General features: G+C 44.1%; 1 protein-coding gene across 1 annotated transcript in view; it reads left to right on the forward strand.

Moving 5' to 3' along the window:
• nectin1b (nectin cell adhesion molecule 1b) overlaps positions 1 to 22,202 on the forward strand; it is a gene marked incomplete at its 3' end in the record, with an annotated part of 197,884 nt that overhangs the window by 69,954 nt on the left and 105,728 nt on the right. Inside the window, exons 2-5 of the mRNA XM_083886584.1 lie at positions 2,736 to 3,107; positions 6,506 to 6,805; positions 7,892 to 8,009; positions 15,057 to 15,208. Of these exons, the coding sequence (XP_083742710.1) occupies positions 2,736 to 3,107; positions 6,506 to 6,805; positions 7,892 to 8,009; positions 15,057 to 15,208 (942 nt within the window). The remainder of the gene's footprint in view (positions 1 to 2,735; positions 3,108 to 6,505; positions 6,806 to 7,891; positions 8,010 to 15,056; positions 15,209 to 22,202) is intronic.

A 22,202-nucleotide genomic window follows, 5' to 3' on the forward strand; every position in this document is an offset into this window, starting at 1 on the left:
TTTTATCTCAAATATATAATTTGATGTTTGGCGGCAAAAGGTTGCGCTTGAGCGAATATAGTATATCGGCGGATAGAAACCACATATCTCTTGTAATGCGCCGCCGCTCCTGCGACGTATGTATACGCTTTTCAACCCGAGAGCCCCCGCTGTGAGGGATGGAAACGGCACGCGTTTGTTCATCTTAATGGTCCTGCGGCTGTAATCTCCAACAACTATTTCCTCCCTTCATGCATGTGTTGTGTCCCCGGTGTCCTTCGGGGGCCGACTATCTCCACTTTTTTTTAAAGGGAAGATTTTTCATAACAGGAGGCTGCTGCTGCTGCTGCTGCTGCTGCTTTAGATGGCGCAGACATAACTCCTTACCTTCCGTCCTCTCTGCTTCACATTCCTGAAGATGGACCGCGGCAGATATTGTATTCAGTGGGTGTCGACATAAATGGATCTCTCTCATGTGTTCTTACACAATTTTAAAGCCCCCTGTAGAAATTTTCATCTCCGAATGCAGGGATTTATTCATCACCGCGATGCAGTCAGACTGCGTTAAAGAGCTTCTCGGCGTGCGGCGAATGCGTGCGGGGGCCCACGTCTCCGCTTGGGGGCCGGGGCATATTTTTCCTCCTCTGTTTATGACTTGATTTACTGGTGGCTTTTTTTGCGAGTCCACCGTGATTAACGGAAGAAGTCAGTCTCTCTTCCTGCCCACGGCTGCGGCTGCGTGTAAATACAAGTGCAGCAAGGGGTGGGGGGGGTCGACCGGGCCAGGAAATGCTTCATCACTGGGGGCCTCCTCACCTGGAAAGTAACATAAATCAGAGCGTGCGATAACAAAGACGTGTCAAAGACGACAGGATGCTTAGGCCCCGCAGATGTTCAGTGGCACATCTGCTCAGACTGAGGTCGTCTCAGAAACCCCCGGGGTCAAGCGTTGTTCTCGCAGACGTGTCGTAGCTAATTATAGAGCTTGTTATAGAGATTGTTTTAGTGAAATTCTGGGCTGATACCAATGTTAATGTTTGCAATAACGATACGACATCAGTGTCTGAATCAGATAAATCACGCATTTCGAATCTGTTACTCATCCCTCCGCCAGTCGTTCATTGATTTCCCTAATTGCTGATAAGTTGTTGTCAGTTCATCATCCAGCCGATCCTTTCAGTTCCAGATGAAAAGCGAGGCCGTCCGTCATGAGTATCTAATTAAACGATGTAAACTGCTAATCTGCGGGCCATAAAATACATCAAGTAAAGATGCTGCGGTGTGGGAGACGGAGAGGGAGTTTACACTGGGTCACCGTGAGCATGACAGTCCAAATCAGAGGCGAGTTAACAGGAAGTTTAGGGCCAATTCCAATTCCTATCTTAACCCTCAATCTAAACCCTAAAGCTCAACCCTTAATCTTAACTGGCCCTCAAAACCAAGTGTTGAGGGTTATTTTGTCACTTAGAAATGGGACACGTCCTTTAATGCAGATACGTCTTCAGACTGCGGGGGGCAGCATAACGTGAAAGCTGTGTCCAGTCTGTCAACTCCAAAAAAGAAGAAGAAGAAGAAGAACACATTTACGTCACGATTATTCATTACGATCCGTTTGTAAGTCAAGTTATTAGGTTGCCAGTTAGTTATAAGATGATACTCCAAGATACTCGCTTGTCTGCACCGGCCAGTTATTGACAAAAGATCGTGAAATAATAAGAAATGTTACGCAACAATGACGTCAGTAATCAGTAAAATGGGCCTAAACTAAGATAATACAATGGTTTTCATCATTTTTATATCTCTATTAACAAAGAAAATATTTAATGCGTAGGGTACTCGTTTTTTGCTGCTTTCGGCGCCATCTTTGTCGTGTCAAAACACGCAATGCATTCTGGGTAGCCCTTGCTCCCAAGGGTGGTCTCGGAAAATCTCAATTTTGAGGGCGATACAGACCTTAAACTCGCCCCTCAACTTAATTTTTCAGAGAATCGGGGACAGCGCTTGCACTATATCACTGTATAGTGACCTCCTGATTCACCTGTAAGGGTGAATTCTAATTCCTTGCTTAACCCTCAATCTCAAAAATGTGCGCTCCGCACATTTTTGAGATTGAGGGTTAAGCAAGGAATTAGAATTCACCCTTACAGTGATAATTGACTCTTTTGCTACTTAAGTCCTTACTGACTTCGATAGCTAAGAGAGGGGCATAATTGCCAAGGGTTTTTATATATATATATATGGTTAATGTGTGTGTTCTTATTGTTTCATGTGCTTGACACGGGAGCTCCAGGCAGCCGTTGAGGTATTTGAGAGAGACGAAAAAGTAATTAAAATCACAATGGCCTCGCTGGTGCGCTGCCGGGTAGGAGGCGGAGGAGGAGGAGAACGCGGCAGACGACGATGACTTGGCTCCAGCTCGCTGCCCTCGCGCTCGTTCATTAGTGATGCATCGGTTCCCCGCTCGGGTCCCTCCCATCTCGTCAGAAACAGGCACCCTCGGTGACAAAGACAGGGTTGTATAGATGTGCCCGTTATGTTAATAACAACTCCCAACTGCCGCGCGCGTAGCGGTGTTCCGCGCTGATGTATAGGGAGCAGGCGGCGCGTCTGCGGCGTAAGGCGAAGTCTGTGGCCAAAATCTTGCGAATTGACTTTCAGTGCATGCACTTGCTATTGAATGGAGTGCTTTGCTTGGGCCTTGGACACCTGTTAATCGTAATTAAATGTTTTCTCTCCCTCTGTGTTGTTGACTCTAGATGGCGACGGGCAAATGGTACAGATGGACCCCAGTAAGTCTGGATTCGTGGGCTCACAAGTGGAACTGCGCTGCATCTTCATCAACAGCAACCCGCCGGTCAAGATCTCCCAGGTCACCTGGCAGAAGTTCCTCAACGGCACCAAGCAAAACGTGGCCATAGCCAACCCGGTGCTCGGCGTGTCCGTCCTGCCGCCCTTCAAGGAGCGCGTCAGCTTCAAGCAGGCCGCGGTGGGCCACCGCAATCCCCAACTGGAGGACACCACCATCGTGTTCTCCAGCCTGCAGCTGTCCGACGAAGCGGCCTACATCTGCGAGTACACCACGTTCCCGGCAGGCAACAGAGAGAACATGGTCAACCTCACTGTATTTGGTAAGTAGTGACAAAAATGTGGTATTTTGAAAGGGCAACGACTACCACGATCTTGTGTTTTAGCAACCCCAAGGACCCACTGTACAGCTCTAAATGATAGCAGTTAGATCATAGTTCTTTTTTAAGGTTCATTTTCTTTGCCTCTGATTTATGTCCATCAAGGCATTATTCAAACCCTTTGAATTTAAGAGTTTCGTAACCTCTTTTCAGGCCAAACTGACATTCCCCCCCCCTTTAGTGAGGAAGTTATCGTCTTTAAAAGTCACACCAAGGTTGTCAGCAACTTTTATTTGACATTTATGCTCAGGAAATACTGTTTCGCCTATGCAAAGTCACATTTCCATGGGCTATAAAAGCCTGAATGGCCTGTTTTCTTTTGCGACCCTGCATTATCCAACGGCGTTTTCCTCAGTCCACTCAGGACAAAGGAAAAACTCCAAAACCTCCAATTCATCCAAAGAATTCCAAACCACTAAAACTGCGGTTGCATGTTGTTTTCTTACTGGACAGAGGTGAGATGAAATTGGATGACTGTGTGAGAAAAAAAAGTGTATCTTACATTAAGGTTCCACAGTGTGAAGATCTAAAGACCATATGCTTTGGTCAATCATTTATTCCTGACAGGTTGAGTCCCTGCATGTTGTTGAACAAAGATGGATTGCACGGATCAGATTGCGTAAAAAAAGTTACTGCGCGGACGAAGCTTGTTTAACGTTGAGCCAAGAAAACACGAAGATTATATCAAGCTCGACATCTTTAAATCGAGTTACCACGAGGTCTTGATGATGAGGATTCACTGTGATGAAAAACATATCACCCAAATCTGTCCGCGTTTCCTAAGCCCTCGGTGAAAAGTTTCTCACGTACAGTGGAAACTTCTGTGACGTTTGCACGTTTGCACTTGAGTCAACAAGGCTCTCCTTCCGTACTTAGGAATGAAATGGAAATCATTTTTTGACTGATTCCTAATGTGTCATTTAACCCTTTCTCAGGGTCTCTGCAGGTTTCAACAAGTCAAATTTAAGACTTTTCAAATCCATACTGGTAAAAAAGTACAAAAGACAAATTTTGGACAACATAGTATAGTATAGTATGACGTTTATGTCAAATTTTCGAACAAAACTTTTTTTTCCCAAAAATTGTCAAATGTTGGCCAACATAGTATAGTATGACATTTTTGTAAAATTTTGACCAAAAAGTTTTTTTCAAAAAAATTGTCAAATTTTGGACGACATAGGTTTTTGTAAAATTTTGGATCAAAAAGTAATTATTATTATTATTTTATTTTATTTTAATTGTCAAATATTGGACGACATCGTATAGTCTGACATTTCTGTCAAATTTTGGACCAAAAAAAGATTTTTTCAAAAATAATGTCAAATTTTGGACCACATACTATAGTATGACGTTTTTGTCAAATCATGGACAACACAGTATAGTCTGACGTCTGAAGTTTTCAAAAATAGAAACATTTCAAAGCAAGACTGAAGTTTATGCATGTTTTTAAAAAAAAAGTAAAGTAGATTTTTAAGACCTTTCACAATTTTATTTAAGACCTTTTATGAGATTTTAGGAGAATTAAAGACATTTTAAGGCCTGAAATTCAAATGATTGGATTTAAGACTTTTTAAGACCCCGCGGAAACCCTGCTTTCTGTGGTTAACCCTGTGTGGGGGTCAGGCGGGCGGGCGGGGGGGTTAACCACAGAAAGCACTCAATAAAAATGGCAGGTGAGACAGAAATCAATGAGGCCACTTCAGCTTGTGTGTAATTTGGCTTGAAATGCAGACGCCGTTTGACTCGGGAAGAGGTAGATTTGAAAAAGGTTGTTTGCTGACTTTGATTAGAGATCTAATTAACACACAACAAGTGTTGCCTTGTTTCTATAACATCCCAAGTAAAATAAAGACACTTGGCTTGAGTAGCCCTCGTTGCCAGAGCCTTCTCGTCAGCTCCTTTTGTGTCACTGAGCCTCTCAGGACTTTTTTACCCTTCTGCAGCCCCCCCCCCCCCCAAGAACCTGCGTGCAGATAACCAACTGGCAGCGTTCAAAGAGGCCACTTCATCACCTATTTCTTTCACTTGTGCATTTGCCTTAATCCTGCCTTTTGATGTACTAAGATTAGATCCTTAATTGGGCAACTCTCAGAGGATTCAAATTGGATGACTCTTGCTTTTTGGTAGATAAGCAGCTTCTATGTCTGTGAGAGCTTTGACAACTGCTTTGGCTTTGAGGCAGGAAGGAAGTCAACTTTGTCATGTTTGAGAAACAGCGCTGTTTTCACGTCGGCCTTTTAGCTGAAGTTACCTCAATCTGTAGCTTTAAATTCTGAAGCTGTCTATATATCTACCAAATTAAGACATTAAAGCGGACCTAGACCGGAAGTTCCAATTAACGCTGTTTTTTTAGTGTGTATCTGCGTCATAACCTTGTTTAAGAAGCCGTGAAGGTTCAAAACAAACAGTTCAGCCACTGCTGAGAACGCTGTGTTTTATTGTAATCTCGGGCTCAGCGAGATCTCTGAAAAAACCCGGTCCGGTTACGTAAACACCGGTTCTCCGGAACAGCAGATCGTCCTGCTCCGGGCACTAGTCCGGGCACATCCGGTTGTGTACATTGAACCGCAGAAGAAGAATAACGTCGGTTGTGGAGCTGTTTCACGAGCGACAGTGTCTTCTGACTCTGGGTCAAAGGTCGCCAAAGGGACTGAGGCGGGGAGTCGTGACGAAGCTATTTTTAAACACTGTTAAAACAATGTTTTGATAATGAGTAGCAGTGCATCCACCGTTCCAGAGGGGGGAGCTGCGCTTCTGAGAGCAGGTGTGCTGAATATGTCACTTCCGGGTTGAGAGATTTGAATCTCAAGTCTCGCGGCTGTGAAACACCGTCAGAAAAGAGGATTTCTATCGGCTCGTTTACAGCTACTACAAGGTTTTTGACCATAAAAACAAGTTCATATATGTAAATAGACCTCCATAACTAACATATATGTGCAACAGGACCACTCTATGTGAGCTTTAAACATTGTTAAAACAATGTTTTGATAATGAGTAGCAGTGCATCCTCCGTTCCAGAGGGGGGAGCTGCGCTTCTGAGAGCGGGTGTGCTGAATATGTCACTTCCGGGTACTGGCCAATCACAAGGCAGTTGGGAAGCAGGGGTGAGAGTTGAGTCTGAAATATCGGGGCTGGTAAACAGTGTCAGAAAAGAGGATTTCTATCGGCTCGTTTACAGCAACTAGGAGGTTTTTGACCATAAAAACAAGTTAATGTATGTAAGTAGACCTCCATAACTAACATATATGTGCAACAGGACCACTCTATGTGAGCTTTTAAAGAGAGGCTGAAACTGAAAAGAATGGGCTTCATTACATTTCATTAACGCGATTTCTCTACAGCTCGTCCTACGACACGTATGAGCTTGACAACGCCCACCATCGTGGCCAGGGGTCCGAAACGCAAGATGACCGTCGCCACCTGCGAGTCGGCCAACGGCAAACCCCCGAGCGTGATCAAGTGGGAAACCAGGCTGAAGGGCGAGGCCACTTTCCAGGAGGTCCGCAACCAGAACGGGACGGTGACGGTGAAGAGCAACTACGTGGTGATACCGAGCCGCGAGACCCACAAGCAGAAGCTCACGTGCATCGTGACGTACCGAACCGAGCGGATCACGGACAGCGTGGTGCTCAACGTCCAGTGTAAGAGTTTGCTCTCCTGTAAAGTGTCATTGTCGTGTTGTTGAGTCAACAAACATCCCCCGTAAGCATGTTTTAATCTTGATTTGTGACTCCACACCAAACACCCGTGTTTACAGTAAACCGGATCCTCTTCCAAACACACCTCAGAGTGAAGAGTCACTTACACAAATAAGCCTTACTTTTTTTTTAATTTTTTTTTTTTTATATACATGAATATTTGTTATGGACACAAGTCGATATCAAAGAATCGAAATGTAGAGAAACCGAGAACTGACACATTTCTTCACGTTAAACAAAAAAAAGGGTTGATGAAACATGACATTTTAACATTTCATAACGTTTCATCATATATACACTACAATGAAAATACCTACCCAAATTGATGCAGGAAGGCCATTTTCTTGGTTTGATCCATTTAATCCATTAAGGTAAACCCAGCTAATGTTTTTTTCTGTCATTTAGTGTATTATGGTGTTTATTGTCCGATTTATAATCATATGTCCAATAGTGTGCATAGCTGCTTAGTAAAATAGCCTATAGGAGTGCCATCTTATTTTGTGCCATTTATGAACTGCCCAAAGATTATAGGCAAACTTGTTCCCCAAGGCCGGAAACAGTGTCTTAGAAATAAGGGTTCCAAAAGGGTCCTTCTACAAGGGCTGAGGTTCTACCTGGAACCATTTGCTTCTGAAAAACCTTTTCCCTGAAGAAAGGGCTTTGATCCAGAGAACCCTTTAAAACCCCTTTCCTGAATAAAGGCTTTCAAAAGGGTTCTTGGTGGAACCCTCCAAAATTGTTCCAGATGGAACCTTCATAAAAAGGTTCTACCTGGAGCCAAAAAGAGATCTCCTATGAGGACAAGCCGAAGAACATTATATGGTTATACTTAGCATTTATACAAGTTACATAAGTCTGATTCGATATGATTTACATGGTCGTGAATGGTTATTATGGAACTGCTGATCAACAACACTAAAAAAAACATATAAAATATGTTGCCCTACCCCGGCATTAACTGGAATTATTTGTTAGTTTTAAAGAATTTCTGTCATGTAACTGACATCCTTGAGTTTTCTTTTTTTTCAGATGAACCCGATGTGAAGATCGAGGGCTTTGATGGAAACTGGTACCTGAACCGTCAGAACGTTCAGCTGACCTGCAGGGCTGACGCCAACCCCCCTGTCACCGTCTACCAGTGGAAACTGTAAGTGTGAACTGAAAACCTTTTTCCCTGAAGCTGACAGACATCGTGGCAAAATGTGCTATTTCTAACTTCTAAAAAGACCTAGGAACGCCGTGGCCCTAATGGGAGACATTTCTTTTGTAATATTGTTTTTTTTTTTTAAGGCATACCTATAAAACAAAGTCATCTACAAAGATAAAAAAAAAAAAAGAAAAACACTAACTTCCTCTTCATCCTCTCCAGAAATGTGTCTCAGTTTATTTGTATTGTTTACACGTGATGGAGATAAGACCCAAGGAACCTGAGGCAGAGCACAATGGGCCCATTACGACATGCAGCACACACCCGTATCTGCTTGATGGTCACTGATACTGGGAAATGAACGCAAACACAACCCAGTTTGCTTTGCTTGGGGGAGGGGGGGGGGGGTTTCCTTTGAAGTCAGGACCAGCATACAGATATAGGGGTAAAGCCCAATTTATACTCCTGCGTAAAGTGCTCTGCGTAGGTTACGCAGAGTCCTCTGCGTCGACGCAGAGCCTGTTGTAGAGCCTCTGCGACGAAATATTTGTGAAATATAAGTGTCTGTCACTCCGTCAAGGGACAACAGAGACGGCAAGAGCTGCGATTGGTCTTCAGGACAGGCCGAGCTAACGCTGCTCTGTGCCGGCTCACAGTGGGCACCGAGCGTCCACAGAGGGCGGAGCTGATCACCGCCAACAACGTCGCTGCCAAACTATAAATAAAGTCATATCTTAACACACAAACCCCATGTTTAGACTCTAAATGGCCAATTTCTCGCCTCAAATTATCTTAAAACTGCGTTCCGTGACACAGAAAAGTGAGAAACGGCCACTGTTTCAACAACAGTCTTTCTCTCTCGGGACGCCATTGCTCACTGTAGCCAGAAGCACAACAACCTTGCGCAGCGACCCCTACTGATCAGGCGGGAAATTGCAGTGCCGTATCCGTCACCACGACGCAGAAGTATGAAGGCTCGAGTGGTCTCCGTGGTTACGCAGTCGGATAACGCATTACGCAGTCGGAAAAGTATAATGTGGCCTTAATAAAACCGTCGTTGCTGGTGCTGTTGTGTTCTCCGGGGGGTTTAGGAGGCAGCGGCTCACACAGAGCAGCAGACGGGTCGGAGCTGAAGCTGAAGCAGGAGCTATGGATTAGGCTGGCATACCGCAGGCCTCTGACATCAGTGTTTTTTTTTTTTTTGCTCTCGGAGATCATCGCTGCAAATGCACAAGCCAGAACAGATACCGACACGTTTCGCGGCGGCCTAATAACCTCGGGGGTCGATCATATGGAAATAATGCCAGATTAAATTCTATGCATATGACATGGAGGACCACAGCTGGATTGGTTTCCACTGATCAAACCTTTTTTTTACTTAATTTGGATGAAAAAATGTGAAGCTCTTTGAATATAAAGCATATTTTCTAAGCATGGGACTTTGAAGTTGCTGAAATTAGGAGATAAGTGCAGCAATTTGTTCTGTAATTGCTCAGTGAAGGTTGATTTGTGAATGGTGTTGAGCGGATGTGGATTAATAGACCATTGTTCGCTTGTTGTGTCTTCTTGACGGTTCACGGTTACACTTTAATAACAGTTTCCCTTCTGTGTCGTGCATAGTCGACGGTAGATTCCGGAGCCAAAACAGTGCTAAACACACAACAGCCAGACGACAAAGACGAGATATAGAGAAGATTTGGCCCCGTTTGTTTGTTTGGTATCACTTGCAGAGGAAGAGATGGTGGGGGGGGGGGGGGGGTGCAGAGAAGGAGGGGGTAAGAGGAGGAGGAGGAGGAGGAGGAGGGTGATGAGATGTGATCTGAAAAGACGAGGGCACTGTGCTGACAGATAGGAGGGGACGGCCATCGCTGTACCAAAAATGAGATGCCAAATCCGCGATGAAGGTTCCCCCCCCCCCCCCCCCCCAGGGCTCCTCTGCAGAGGTCAGCGCAGGACTGTGACAGAACAATCCGGAACAGGCTGGCAAGGGTTGCGTCACACACACACACACACACACACACACACACACACACACACACACACACACGCACACACACACACACATTGCACTGAACCACACAGACACACACACTTGTTTAAAGAGCCACCAAATCCACCGTCATTGACACAAATCCTCTTATTATTCCCAGAGATAAGGAATTGTGTGTATTTTTTTTTTTTTAATTGTTGATAAGTTTGCGGATCATGTGTCGCCGGAAGCTAAAATTGTACGAGAGGAAGACGAACACTCGTGAAGACGGTTCACGATCGGTTATTTCATTTGATTGTTCACACTTTATCCATAATTAAAGGTGCCATATGTAAGAATGTGGCCAAAAACGGTTACTACATTCAAATTCAAAATACAGAGGTCTTTTAAGGGTTTAGTTTTCTGACGTAACTGGCAACCCGTGGTTGCTCGGCAGCTGAGACTCTACTGACTGCAATGATTGGTAGACGGCGGTAGGTGGCGCCACATGCCAAAACATGATTTGCAGTCTGCAAAATATTTTTTTTTTAATGCAAATATTTTGTCTGTACTGTTGTTGTTGGTGAGTTCAGTTTGTTATATGAACATTATTCCTGAGTCTCTGTGACATATTAGGAGGATTTTATGGCCAGTTGCTTTAGATTTATTGCATAATGCACCTTTAATAACCAATTGCTGTTTATAAGTGGCAAAAAGAAGTATTTTGTTGTTTCTTAGAACACATTGGTTTTCAAAGCAATGTGAGAAGTTATCACAAATAACAACTAAGACTGTATATGTATGTATATGTGTCTATATCTATACACATCAGCAGCAGTATTGTTATTCTGGCTGTTTACTGAATAATTACCTCAACCTCTGCTTTAATTAGATTACTTGTTTATTGTGTGATAATGCACTTCTATAAATCATATTTATTAAACTCCAGCAAAGAGAGAACTTCCTCAGTTATCATTAGCTGTGGATGAAATGCACTTAAATGAAATGTCCGTCTGGGCCTCGGTGCCCCGTTCATGTCCAGATCATCACCAAAGAGGCGATGATTCTTTTTTAAATCCTTGTCACGTGTTTTTTTACGAATCCTAAGTATCACACGTTGTGTTAATAAATTGTAATTATTGAATGAATTACACAACGAAGCACATAGCTTTTTTTTTTGTTTTCTGCTCATACAAATGAGCCCAAAAACGTGTACACGCTGTACAAACCCATCACATTAACCTCATTCGGGTGCAAATGGGTCACTGACACACTGTGCTTTGCTTGGAATATGAATATTTAATTGTTCACAAACACATTTTCTTTTAATCTTGTGTGCACAAATGAACTGGAATTATTTCCCGTTTCCAGTCAAATTCAATTGCATCGACAGCTGCCGTGTTTGTGCTCTTCCGTCACACTTTGCGCTAGAGTAATTAATGCAAAATGTGCAGGTATTACACGCACTCACTGTGCTCACTTGCATTATTATTTAGTTGTCGGAGGGTTTGGTAGAATCCCCATTGTTTCACTCTGGCTCCAGGTCGTGCCTTGTTGTGAATATTAATTGACCATGTGATTTTTTTTTAGCGGCAGCACTGAACTGAATACATATTGGCTATACTAAGAGAATAAAATCCAGTGTTAAACATTCAACAAAACAAATGTTTAATTAAAGACACAGTCCTCCTATTTATTTATGTATTCATTATATTCAAGTTTATACAATTAGCTCGGATTGTTTGTTATTGTCTTGTTGTTTTAGACCTGAACTTGAACGTAACGGTACAGTTTCACATATTGGCCTTTGTTATGCATTTATACTGTACATTCAAAGCCTTTTCCACATAATCTAGATGGTGTTGTCGATGTATTGATTCTGCGTCGCCCCCACATCTGTACACGCACGGATACCGGCTCGTCATCAGAGAATCTGCATCACTTCTGGAGCTGTTTGTTGGCCCTTCGTTTTGCTCTCCCCGAGGCTCATCGCTCACACACACACAAGCAAACATACATCAAGCGTCGCACACCTTAGATGTCTCATACAGATGCAGACATCTCAGGATGCCTCCCCCGAGTCTGTGGTAAATCACCCTTTTGGTCGTCTTTCATTCCTGTAGCAAATCAATTGGACTTTGCAGAATCTGGCATTTCAGAGACGCTCCGAAGGCAACTGGTTATCGAGTCGTGACATGACTGCGTCTTGTTTTTGAACTAAAATACTCTTGACTTTTTTGTTCATAACAGATCTGTTAAGAGATAACCCGTCACACTAACACAGTGAGTGTTATTTCAAGCACGTTTGGTGAGGCCAAAGTGTTTCGTTTGTGGCCGTTGTTAGTGTAACGCCTAAATATATTCCCCTCACGCATCAGTAGATGTCAATGTGCCGAGCAGATAAAGAGCAAAACCCAGATGTTTATTAGCAGGATTACAAAGAAACATATACTTTGTGAAGGGAGATTGAGAAAAGCTTAAATTTCAGAGCCACGTCGCCCCAAATATGGCTGTTTTATGCTCAATAAACAAGGATAAACAAGGAAGTGATATTCTCCCCATCCCTGGTATTTGTATTGGACAGCTTGTTGCCACAGCTTTAACCCCCGCCCCCCCACCACCCTCTACGGATCAGGCCCAAAATATAATCACGTGTTCCTGGTCCCATTGCGGAAATGTCCTGAAAACTTCACCCCAACAGACAGACAGACTCCGGCGAAAACATATACCTTCTTAGCAGAGGTCAACTAGAAAATCCCTCGGAGCGCACAGACCTCCGCCAAGGCAGCTCAGTGCCTACAAAATACACCCTGCTGGCGCGCCAGAGTGTTGTAACCAGTGATAACGTCATGGTCAGACAGCGAGTGTTGTAACCAGTGATACGTTTATGGTCAGACAGCGAGTGTTGTAACCAGTGATACCTTTATGGTCAAACACGAGTGTCGTAACCAGTGATACCGTTATGGTCAGACAGCGAGTGTTGTAACCAGTGATACCTTTATGGTCAAACACGAGTGTCGTAACCAGTGATACCGTTATGGTCAGACAGCGAGTGTTGTAACCAGTGATACCTTTATGGTCAAACACGAGTGTCGTAACCAGTGATACCGTTATGGTCAGACAGCGAGTGTTGTAACCAGTGATACCGTTATGGTCACACAGCGAGTGTTGTAACCAGTGATACCGCTATGGTCAGACAGCGAGTGTTGTAACCAGTGATACCGTCATGGTCAGAGGGCGAGTGTTGTAACCAGTGATACCGTCATGGTCAGACAGCGAGTGTTGTAACCAGTGATACCTTTATGGTCAGACAGAGAGTGTTGTAACCAGTGATACCGTTATGGTCAGACAGCGAGTGTCGTAACCAGTGATACCTTTATGGTCAGACAGCGAGTGTCGTAACCAGTGATACCGTTATGGTCAGACAGCGAATGTTGTAACCAGTGATACCGTTATGGTCAGACGGCGAGTGTTGTAACCAGTGATACCATCATGGTCAGACAGCGAGTGTCGTAACCAGTGATACCTTTATGGTCAGACAGCGAGTGTTGTAACCAGTGATACCATTATGGTCAGACGGTGAGTGTTGTAACCAGTGATACCGTCATGGTCAGACGGGGATTGCTGTAACCAGTGATACCGTTATGGTCAGACAGCGAGTGTCGTAATCAGTGATACCTTTATGGTCAGACAGCGAGTGTTGTAACCAGTGATACCGTCATGGTCAGACAGTGAGTGTTGTAACCAGTGATACCATTATGGTCAGACAGCGAGTGTCGTAACCAGTGATAGCATCTACGGATCACTCCCAAAATGTAATCACGTGTTCCTGGTCCCATTGCGGGACATTTCCTGAAAATGTCATCCAAATCCGTCTGTGACTTTTCGAGTTATGTTGCCAACTAACAGACAGAAAAAAAAAACTCAGGCGAAAACATAACCTCCTTGTCGGAGGCAATAAATGACATCGGCCATGATAGACGCTGCTCTCGTACCTTCTCAAAGCCAGGGATTGCAATTGTTGGTTGTTATGACGATTGTGCCAGAACCAAGCATCGTGGCCCAACCATCATCAGTAGTTTGTGTGGTCTTGTAAGTCTTGGTTGACTTTAAAAGGGACTGTCAGTTTTGGTCTCCTTAAACTACCAGAATGGCTCAGTGGAGTGCAGACGTCCACCAAAGCCTGTCGCCAACACTTAGCAGCTCTCCGCCATCAGACCGGAGGACCATTCAATTTTATCACTGTCATGTTTGCAGCTCTGCTTAAGCTGGATCCATTCAGAGCGGCTGATGGAGCTTGTCGAGGGGAAGGCAACAGGACAGGAAGTGGCTAATTGCCACGAAATTTAATACCTTTTTTTTTTTCCAGCCTCGGGCTCCATAAAAGGGGGGCGGTCTCGGTAATAAGAATGGAGGTTTTTGTTCTCCAGGAGCTGTGACCTCAAAGTGTACTGACCTGATCAAAGGACACGAGCAGGTTTGAGCGCGGCAGTGACGGTGAACCATGAAGACAAACACCTCGGGCAGGAGTAACAGGCTCCCAGCTTCTCATTGTCGGCCGCGGCATTTGATAGATTCTGCATTCGCCCGCTTGATCAGCTGCCTCTGCTGACAGCCCCCGTGAGTTTTGAGCTCAGCCATGTGAGGCGTGCTGCAGTTGAGGAGCTAGAGCTTCATTGCACACAACCCCCCCCCCCCGCCGCCCCCGAGCACTGACTGTTTCTGTTTTCCATATGCCAAAAAAAAGAAACCATGTGTCCTCAGGCATCAGGTATTTCTTACCTGTTTGGACCTGCTGGGATTCCCTGTCCTCATAATTTTGTTTGGACTTGATGGATGATGGCTGAAATACAGCGCTTGTCAAATATCCCTGGTATTTATCTCACCTCAACATGCACATCCAGGTTTGTTTGGCACTGGAGACTTGTGTTTTTTTTTGTTTTTTTTCATGTGCTTTGAATTGCCTTGCTGCTTCTGGGAGAGTGATATATTATTTTTTTTTCTCTCACTGTGGTTAACGCGTAATCCTGCCCTTATGGTGTCTGTATTATTGCATCTGTCGTCTCTCTCTCTCTCAGCTTGAACGGATCCCTGCCCACGAACGTGGAGATCAAGAACAACACGCTGTTCTTCAAGGGGCCGGTGACCTACGACCTCGCCGGCACGTACGTCTGCGACGCCACCAATGGAATCGGGACTCGTACTGGCATCGTGGATCTCAACATCACAGGTAGGTTCATTTACGCCGGGTTTTTAAGCCTTTCTTTTCCGCTTGGAGCCCACTCTGTCATACCTTGTACGTGCCTGCTGCAGAGCTGCCACTGTGCCATTTCTATGTCTTCTATATTTGCTATGACAATGGCCTGTGTACTCGACTAAACTGTCAAGACTGAAGGGTATGAAGCTGTGATGTGCACTGCACTGCAAACACGTCATCATCGAAGCCTTCTTTTTTTTTTTAAATAATGGATTCATTTGTACAAAAAGTGGCTCACACGTGCTGTGTGCGGCTGCTGTGAAATCATAAACACGGTTGTCAAAAGGAAGTTGTTTGCACATGTGCGGCTCATACATCTGGCATCTGGCATGGCTTGGCATCAATACAGTACACCCCGCACACAAGACATTTCATTTAGCCGACAATCATTTACATGGGGCATGGACAGTCGCAGGTCAGCGGTGTTTTTCCTGACGTCGGTTGACACCCTGACCTGTCCGAGCGGCTCCCCCTGCTGGGCAACTGCGGCTTTGTGCATGAGAGCCTCCACACAGCATCTCCTTCTTCTTCCCCCCGCGTGGGAGTGACATAAAGCACGTCTGTTATTAGCAACTAAGGCTAACATCGAAGGAAAATGGCCGTTTGAGGTGCGAGGGTACTGCATTGATCGCAGTTTGCTTTGCATTGTGCTCGTCTCCAACAACAGTCTCTGCGCCTCGCCGGCAGAACTCGCTTCGTTCGTTCTTTTTGTCTCCTCGTCTTTCTCAGCTTTCTGTCTTCTGGGGGAAAAAAAAACACTGAACAAAACTGCCTCAGTTCCCCCTTCCTTATGCATAATGGTTGGTTCCTGTGAGTTCATATCCATAGGGGATAATGTATATCAGATCTGTTGTTCATTCTACTAGTGTGGGGATCTTTTATTAGTACCAGCTGTGTGTGTGTGGTACTGGGATACTGTCACAGTTTTGGTCTGGTCACACTGGAAAGACTCCCCCTTTTTTTTTTCCTCATGCGGCTTGGTTTCTGGGAAGGGTGGGGTGGAGGTCGTGGTGGGGGCTGTTCTAACTTGCATTATTGCTTTGCATGTTGACTCATGTTGTGTCTCTGGGAAACTCAATGCCTGCTGCGAAGTGAACAGCTGTCTCGTACAGTATCATTGCATCTCTCTCTGTTTTCCTTTTCTTTCTTTCTTTCTTTCTTTCTTTCTTTCTGTTTCCTCTCTTTCATACGCTCATTATTGTTATGGGTAAATCCAGGGCAAAGCAGCTGTGGTTGGAGGATGTGATGTCATTGATTACCTCATGAGAAGTTGCCCCTACCGTGCTGGAGTTGTGATAATGGACATCCTTAAAAGAGTGCACGAACAGTAGTTATACAAAGTGGAAAGTGAGGAAGTAGCACACTGTCGGGAAATCGCTCCTGCACCAGCTTCTGTTGAGTAATTGTGTTCCAGAGAGATTGTTCTGTTTGGCATTATAAATACTACATCCCTTTTGAAAAGACACAACAAAGGCACTAAAGTCATTTGCTTCTTCTGCTTTTTCATTGATTGCTCGAATTGACAAACCACATTGCTCGTGTCCCGGTTGTCTCACTGTTTATTCTCATCATTTGTCCATATAATTTTTATTGAGTGAGCGAGACAAACAATGTGTGGGTGCATAATTTGAGTGCATTCATTTCCAATTTGTCTCCAGATGGAATTTAAACTTTTTTCTTATCATTTATTACAACGTTCACCAGAAATACAATGACTGATATTGATGCTCTGGACAGTTAGACAGCAGTATAGTTATTACTTACCATCACACTAAATGTAACGTGTGTAGTTATTGTACTGAATTTATGAATTTGTGTATTTGTGTTATTATTTCCTATTCCTATTAACTATGCTTAAAACCTGACCTACAGAGTGCAAACATCTTCAATTATTGTAAAAAAAAAATAAAAAAAATAATAATGTTTATCTAATATAGACACCTTAATGGATAGTTGCCAAATAATGAATTTAAAAAATAAATATTAGGAATGTATATATATTGTTATAAACATTTGGTTGCGCCACCTGACATTTTTTTTGTCGTGAAGTTAAAAATACTGTTAAAAAAAGTAGTTAAAACCGTTAGAATAGTTATTCAATATATGAGACATGTTCAAGCACATCGTTCTGGACTCAAAAATATGCAATATATCTATATTGAAAATAGCTTTATTTGTCATTGACCCATATATATATATATATATATATATATATATATATATATATATATATATATATATATATATCATTTTGAATTTTTTTTTTACAAAGGGACAGCTTAACTGTAACTTGGCCTATACTCCTGGTATACCGTCACACATGTGCTGCATATCTTAAATATTGAAATATCACTTCGTCTGCTTTTATCTTCTCTTGAACTAAGCTGGCTGCATGATGACAGTAAGTGTTGTTCAATATCGTAAGATGGCAAAAGGCCCAGCTCTACAGTCCCATACTAGCTTTAATAGCATGTTGCCAGTTCCCATAGTAACAAGTGTGACACGTGAAAAGGAGGTGAGCGAGTCCGCCCCTCCTAAAGCACCGTTCACAGCCTCTGCTCTAACACGGCGCCCTGTCAAATTGCAGCAGCTATAGTTCCCTGTCAGACATTAGCACGGCTTGGTTCTTTTTCCTATGCAAAGCACAGCATCCCCGGACGAAAAAAAAAAAAAGCGCCAGAGCTTGTCGTGCTCTTTCGTCTCACGGAGGTGTAACATGGATATGTTACAGCGGGATCATACACTGCGCTTTGCTGATGCTGTGAAACGCTAGCCCGCTCCTGTCTTCATGTGCGACTTGTCAGCATTATCTCTCGCACTACCTCGTGGCATAATGATATTTGTGTTAGGAGAATCTTGAATCCGTTAAAGACAGAGCTCGCAGTGTTTGTGATGACAGTGGCGGAAGTGACATTTCCTGCTCGTCCTTTTGAAGCATTGTGTGGCAGCGCTGACACTGGCTGTGCATAATGACCTGGGCTTGGGAGGTAAAGAAGTGCGCTGATGCTTCATTAACTTCAAAGTGCGTCTTTGTGCCTCACCGACAGTCTCAGACCAGGCCCCGGCTGAGCTGTGGCAGGTGAGAGAGCCCCGCTGCTGGCTCCTGTTCAAGGCTGCAGCATTCGGCCACCGTTATCCCAGCCAAGTGTTGTCTGCGGAAAAGCAAAGTGACCACACTGATAACTGCAGTATATATTTGTTCAGCTACTCTTTCCTTGCAAAAGTGCACATTTTAATGGTCGGGGAGATTTCTGTGGTGGTCTAGAGTCGATAACGCAAGTTGCGTCTGTGTGTCCGTCTGTGACAGGCATATCTCGCTGACCGTTAGTCAGATCGCCCTAAGACTTTGGATATGGGTTCAGCATGGCCCGATGGTGTGCATCCTTGATTTTCACATTTTTTGGAGGAATTTTAATTTTCGCCGATTTATCACGCTGCACCAGGCAGGCAGCGGCTCATCATCAGCAGCTGTGCTGTCTGGAGGCTGTCCTCATGGTGGGTGAGACCTTTTCACACGGTTCACCGCAGAACATGGCGTTATACTGAATCGACGAAGTCGGTGTCTATTCACCAATACGCTAGCACTTTGCGGCCAACGTTGCAAACCTGTTTCCAAAGGTAAGCTAACGAGGCTACGATTAGCATTAGCGTAGGGCTACCATAATACAAACACTGTGCAACCTCATTAGGCACAACGCAAATGTTTTCATTTTCGATTAGCATTAGCGTAGCTCGCTGTTGTGACTGAGGTTGCACAGTGTGTGTATTATTTTAGCCTTTACGTTCTTTATCGCGCATTACAAAAACGGAAAAATCTTCTTCAGCTCCCACTATAGTAATATATACTTCCTCCTGCACTGCACCAGTTGCAATGATAAAATCTCAACTGGGATCGGCTCAAGAGTGAATAAATGAATTCATTCCTATGATGTGGCAGACGCACTTTTTTTGTTTTTCTTTTCGAGTTGATTTTTAAAAAACTGTCACAGCTGCCAGAGAGACATCCTTTTCTTCCTGGAGGGAAGATTAAATGTCTACAAGAACATTGTTTATGTCACAGAAAACGCCGTTTTCCCCCCACAGTGAGAAATGGCACTAATGGAGCGCCAAAAGTAAGACACAGCTTAATCGTGCTCTTTAGTTTTTCTGTGGATGGATTTGAAGGAGCCGCGTAGCTGTCACCTCTGCAGATCGCAGGGGCTGCGCGGCACCTTGTTTCAATTAGACGGGGCATAATGTTTACTGTGGAGACGGTAAGCCGCATGAGCTAAGATGGCTGTCTCCAAGGCCGCGTGTTCGGCACATATGGTGTCACTTGTCGCTATCTAATGAACCGCCCTCCTGCTTTAATCAATCCTTGCGCTCAGAAAAAGAAGGTGGAAAGGTAGGGAAGATGGAGGCGAGGTGAGGGAGACAATCCATAACAGGAGAGATGAGCTTCTGAGGCAAGAGTGTGTTATAAGGCTACGCAGACCATTAAAGCCCTATATAGATTAAAATTGGACTTGGCTGCATGCGATAGACCTCTTCCCCCGAAAATACCTCTCACATTCAAATTCAGTTCAGAACTCTCTCCCGAGGCAAAGTTGACAAGTTGTCAGATCTGATTAATCAGCTAATTACAAACGACCATCAGAGGCCGTATTAAAAAATAGAGACAATTAAAAAAAAAGCCTCAAATTTATAATCGCGTGAGTCGTTTTTTTTTGGAAGGATGGACGGATTCCAATCAAACGGCAACTCCTGTGAAATGCTGCGGCCGAGGAAGCCACAGGAAGACAACTGAATGGTGTGGTTAAACTCAAAGACCCTCCCCATCTTATGAGAGGAATCTAGTCTCTCATCAAGATAATCAGCTCTAACAACATCACATTTGTTTTTTTTCTTTTTTTGTGCTTGGGAACAAATTAATGTCGCCATTTTAAATTTCTTCCCAGCACATAATGGGACGTGATGGAACAGCCATTTTGTCGGGGATGGCCCTTACAATTATATCATTATCACCCCCGGAGAAAGAAGATTTGTGGTTTAATACTTGGCAGTGTGTGACATGGGGAAAAAAAGTCCCTTTAGTGAAGCAGTGTATTCGCTGCAGAAATAATTTGTTTACTTGCTAGGGATAATCTATTTAACGTGATTAGATTCTTTTTAACCTTGACTCTCCCACACACACAAAGCAGCACTAATCTTTGCGAGGTGACGGCCAGACCTCGGAGTCAAAGACAGAGCAGTGCGTAAATTCCTGTCATATTCGCCGGATCGGATAGAATATGTTAAATATCGGATGAGCTCGCCGAGGTCAAGCGCCATGTGAACCCTTTCCGCATTTTAGCCCGGAAGCACCAACTTTCATGCTCCTTTGTCAGCGCGGTTGGGCGCCGCCGACCCGCTTTTCGGAGAGCAAGAGGTTGCCATTCAAGCTTTGCTACAGGGGCTTTCACCACGCCAGGTTAAACCGGATGTGAGCGAGAGCGTTCTCTGCAATTTAGCACCAAAGCTCGAGGAAGACGGATACTTTCGGTAAGCTCGGGGGCAGCCATTGCCCCGGCATCCGTTTCACGCTCGCCCGAACGAGCGATAGTTCCCCTCCCTCTGTGAGAAAAGGTGAAGGGAAAGGAATCTTAGCCGCATAGTGAAAATGAGATGAATATAACATATATACGCTCCAATGGAGATGAATAAATATAATGTAATAACAGTATCCACGTGAGTGATGGAGAGGCCTCAGTGGGTTTGACATTTGGAGTTTAGTGGAAGTGCTGCACGGACTTTGTCACTGTTTGTTGAGCAATCTTAATTCCATTGGCTCCATTTACCAACGGAAGCAAACGGAGCCATTGCCGAGGACATTAGCTTACATCCACGCACTTATTCCAAAACGCTTGGCCTTCGCTGCCAACCTGGTGCCAAGCGTCGAGTCGTTGGCAGCGGCAGAGAGAGAGAGAGAGAGCCGTCTCAGCATAAATTTAAATTACTGCGAGAGAGGAGATGTTGCTCTGAGCTGACATTAGATGTTATCGTTCTCATGAAACTTATTACAGCTAGAACTGGAACGCATAACCCACCTTTCGCCATTGTCGGACTATGGCATCGATTTTCACAAAGCTACGTTAAGACATTTAGCAGACGGCTATCCTTTATTAGACAGGCATCTGCCTCGTTAGGCTGTATTGTACAAGATTTTTTTTCTCTGCAGCACTTGGTGATTGGTATCCACGGAGCCCCCGAAGTGACATGAGAAAAAAAAAAAGACGTTTTTTTTTTTTTTTAATCTCGAGTTTCAAAGTCAAGATCTCGAGTTTCCCCCAAAAAATATAAAAAAAAAATTTTTTTTTTTCAAAAGAATTTGGAAACTTGAGAAAAATTTCGACAAAAATATATTTTTTCGGAAACTCGAGATCTCGACTTTGAAACTCGAGATTTACATTTTTTCGGGGGATTTCCTATTGTCTTTTATCAATAAAATAAAAACCCTTACATTAATGATTCCTTTTCTTGAGCAAATTCAGCCGTACCGTGAAATATTAAAAAACTGCTTGTAGCGAGGTAGCATCTAACGTAGCATTATTCATGACAGAGGTTTCCCATGCAAGGCCACTGTGTGAATCCGGGAAGAGGACACACACTCTTAAATAAAACAAGAATTGCACTCGTATATTACGGAGACGTACAAAAGCAGAGGCGCTCTGCTCCGTGCAGCGGGGGGTTTTGTCTCTTTTCTTTTCACTGACAGAGACGAGAGACATTACAATGTCAGCGTTGCAAAGGCTCCCCCCTCAGCGATGTGAAATTTGTTTGTCTTTGCCTGTCATGTGCGGAGTCGGTCTCAATCTGCGATGCACTGTCGCCGCCTCACATCCTGGCTATCTGCATTATTCATAGACGCAAAGGAAAGGCCACACATGTACGTTGCGCACGTCTACCGTATATCACTAACATCCTCACTCCAAAACAGACACACGCTGTC

The sequence above is a fragment of the Microchirus variegatus genome (genome assembly GCF_963457635.1).
Source record: "Microchirus variegatus genome assembly, chromosome: 3".
Classification (NCBI taxonomy): domain Eukaryota; kingdom Metazoa; phylum Chordata; class Actinopteri; order Pleuronectiformes; family Soleidae; genus Microchirus; species Microchirus variegatus.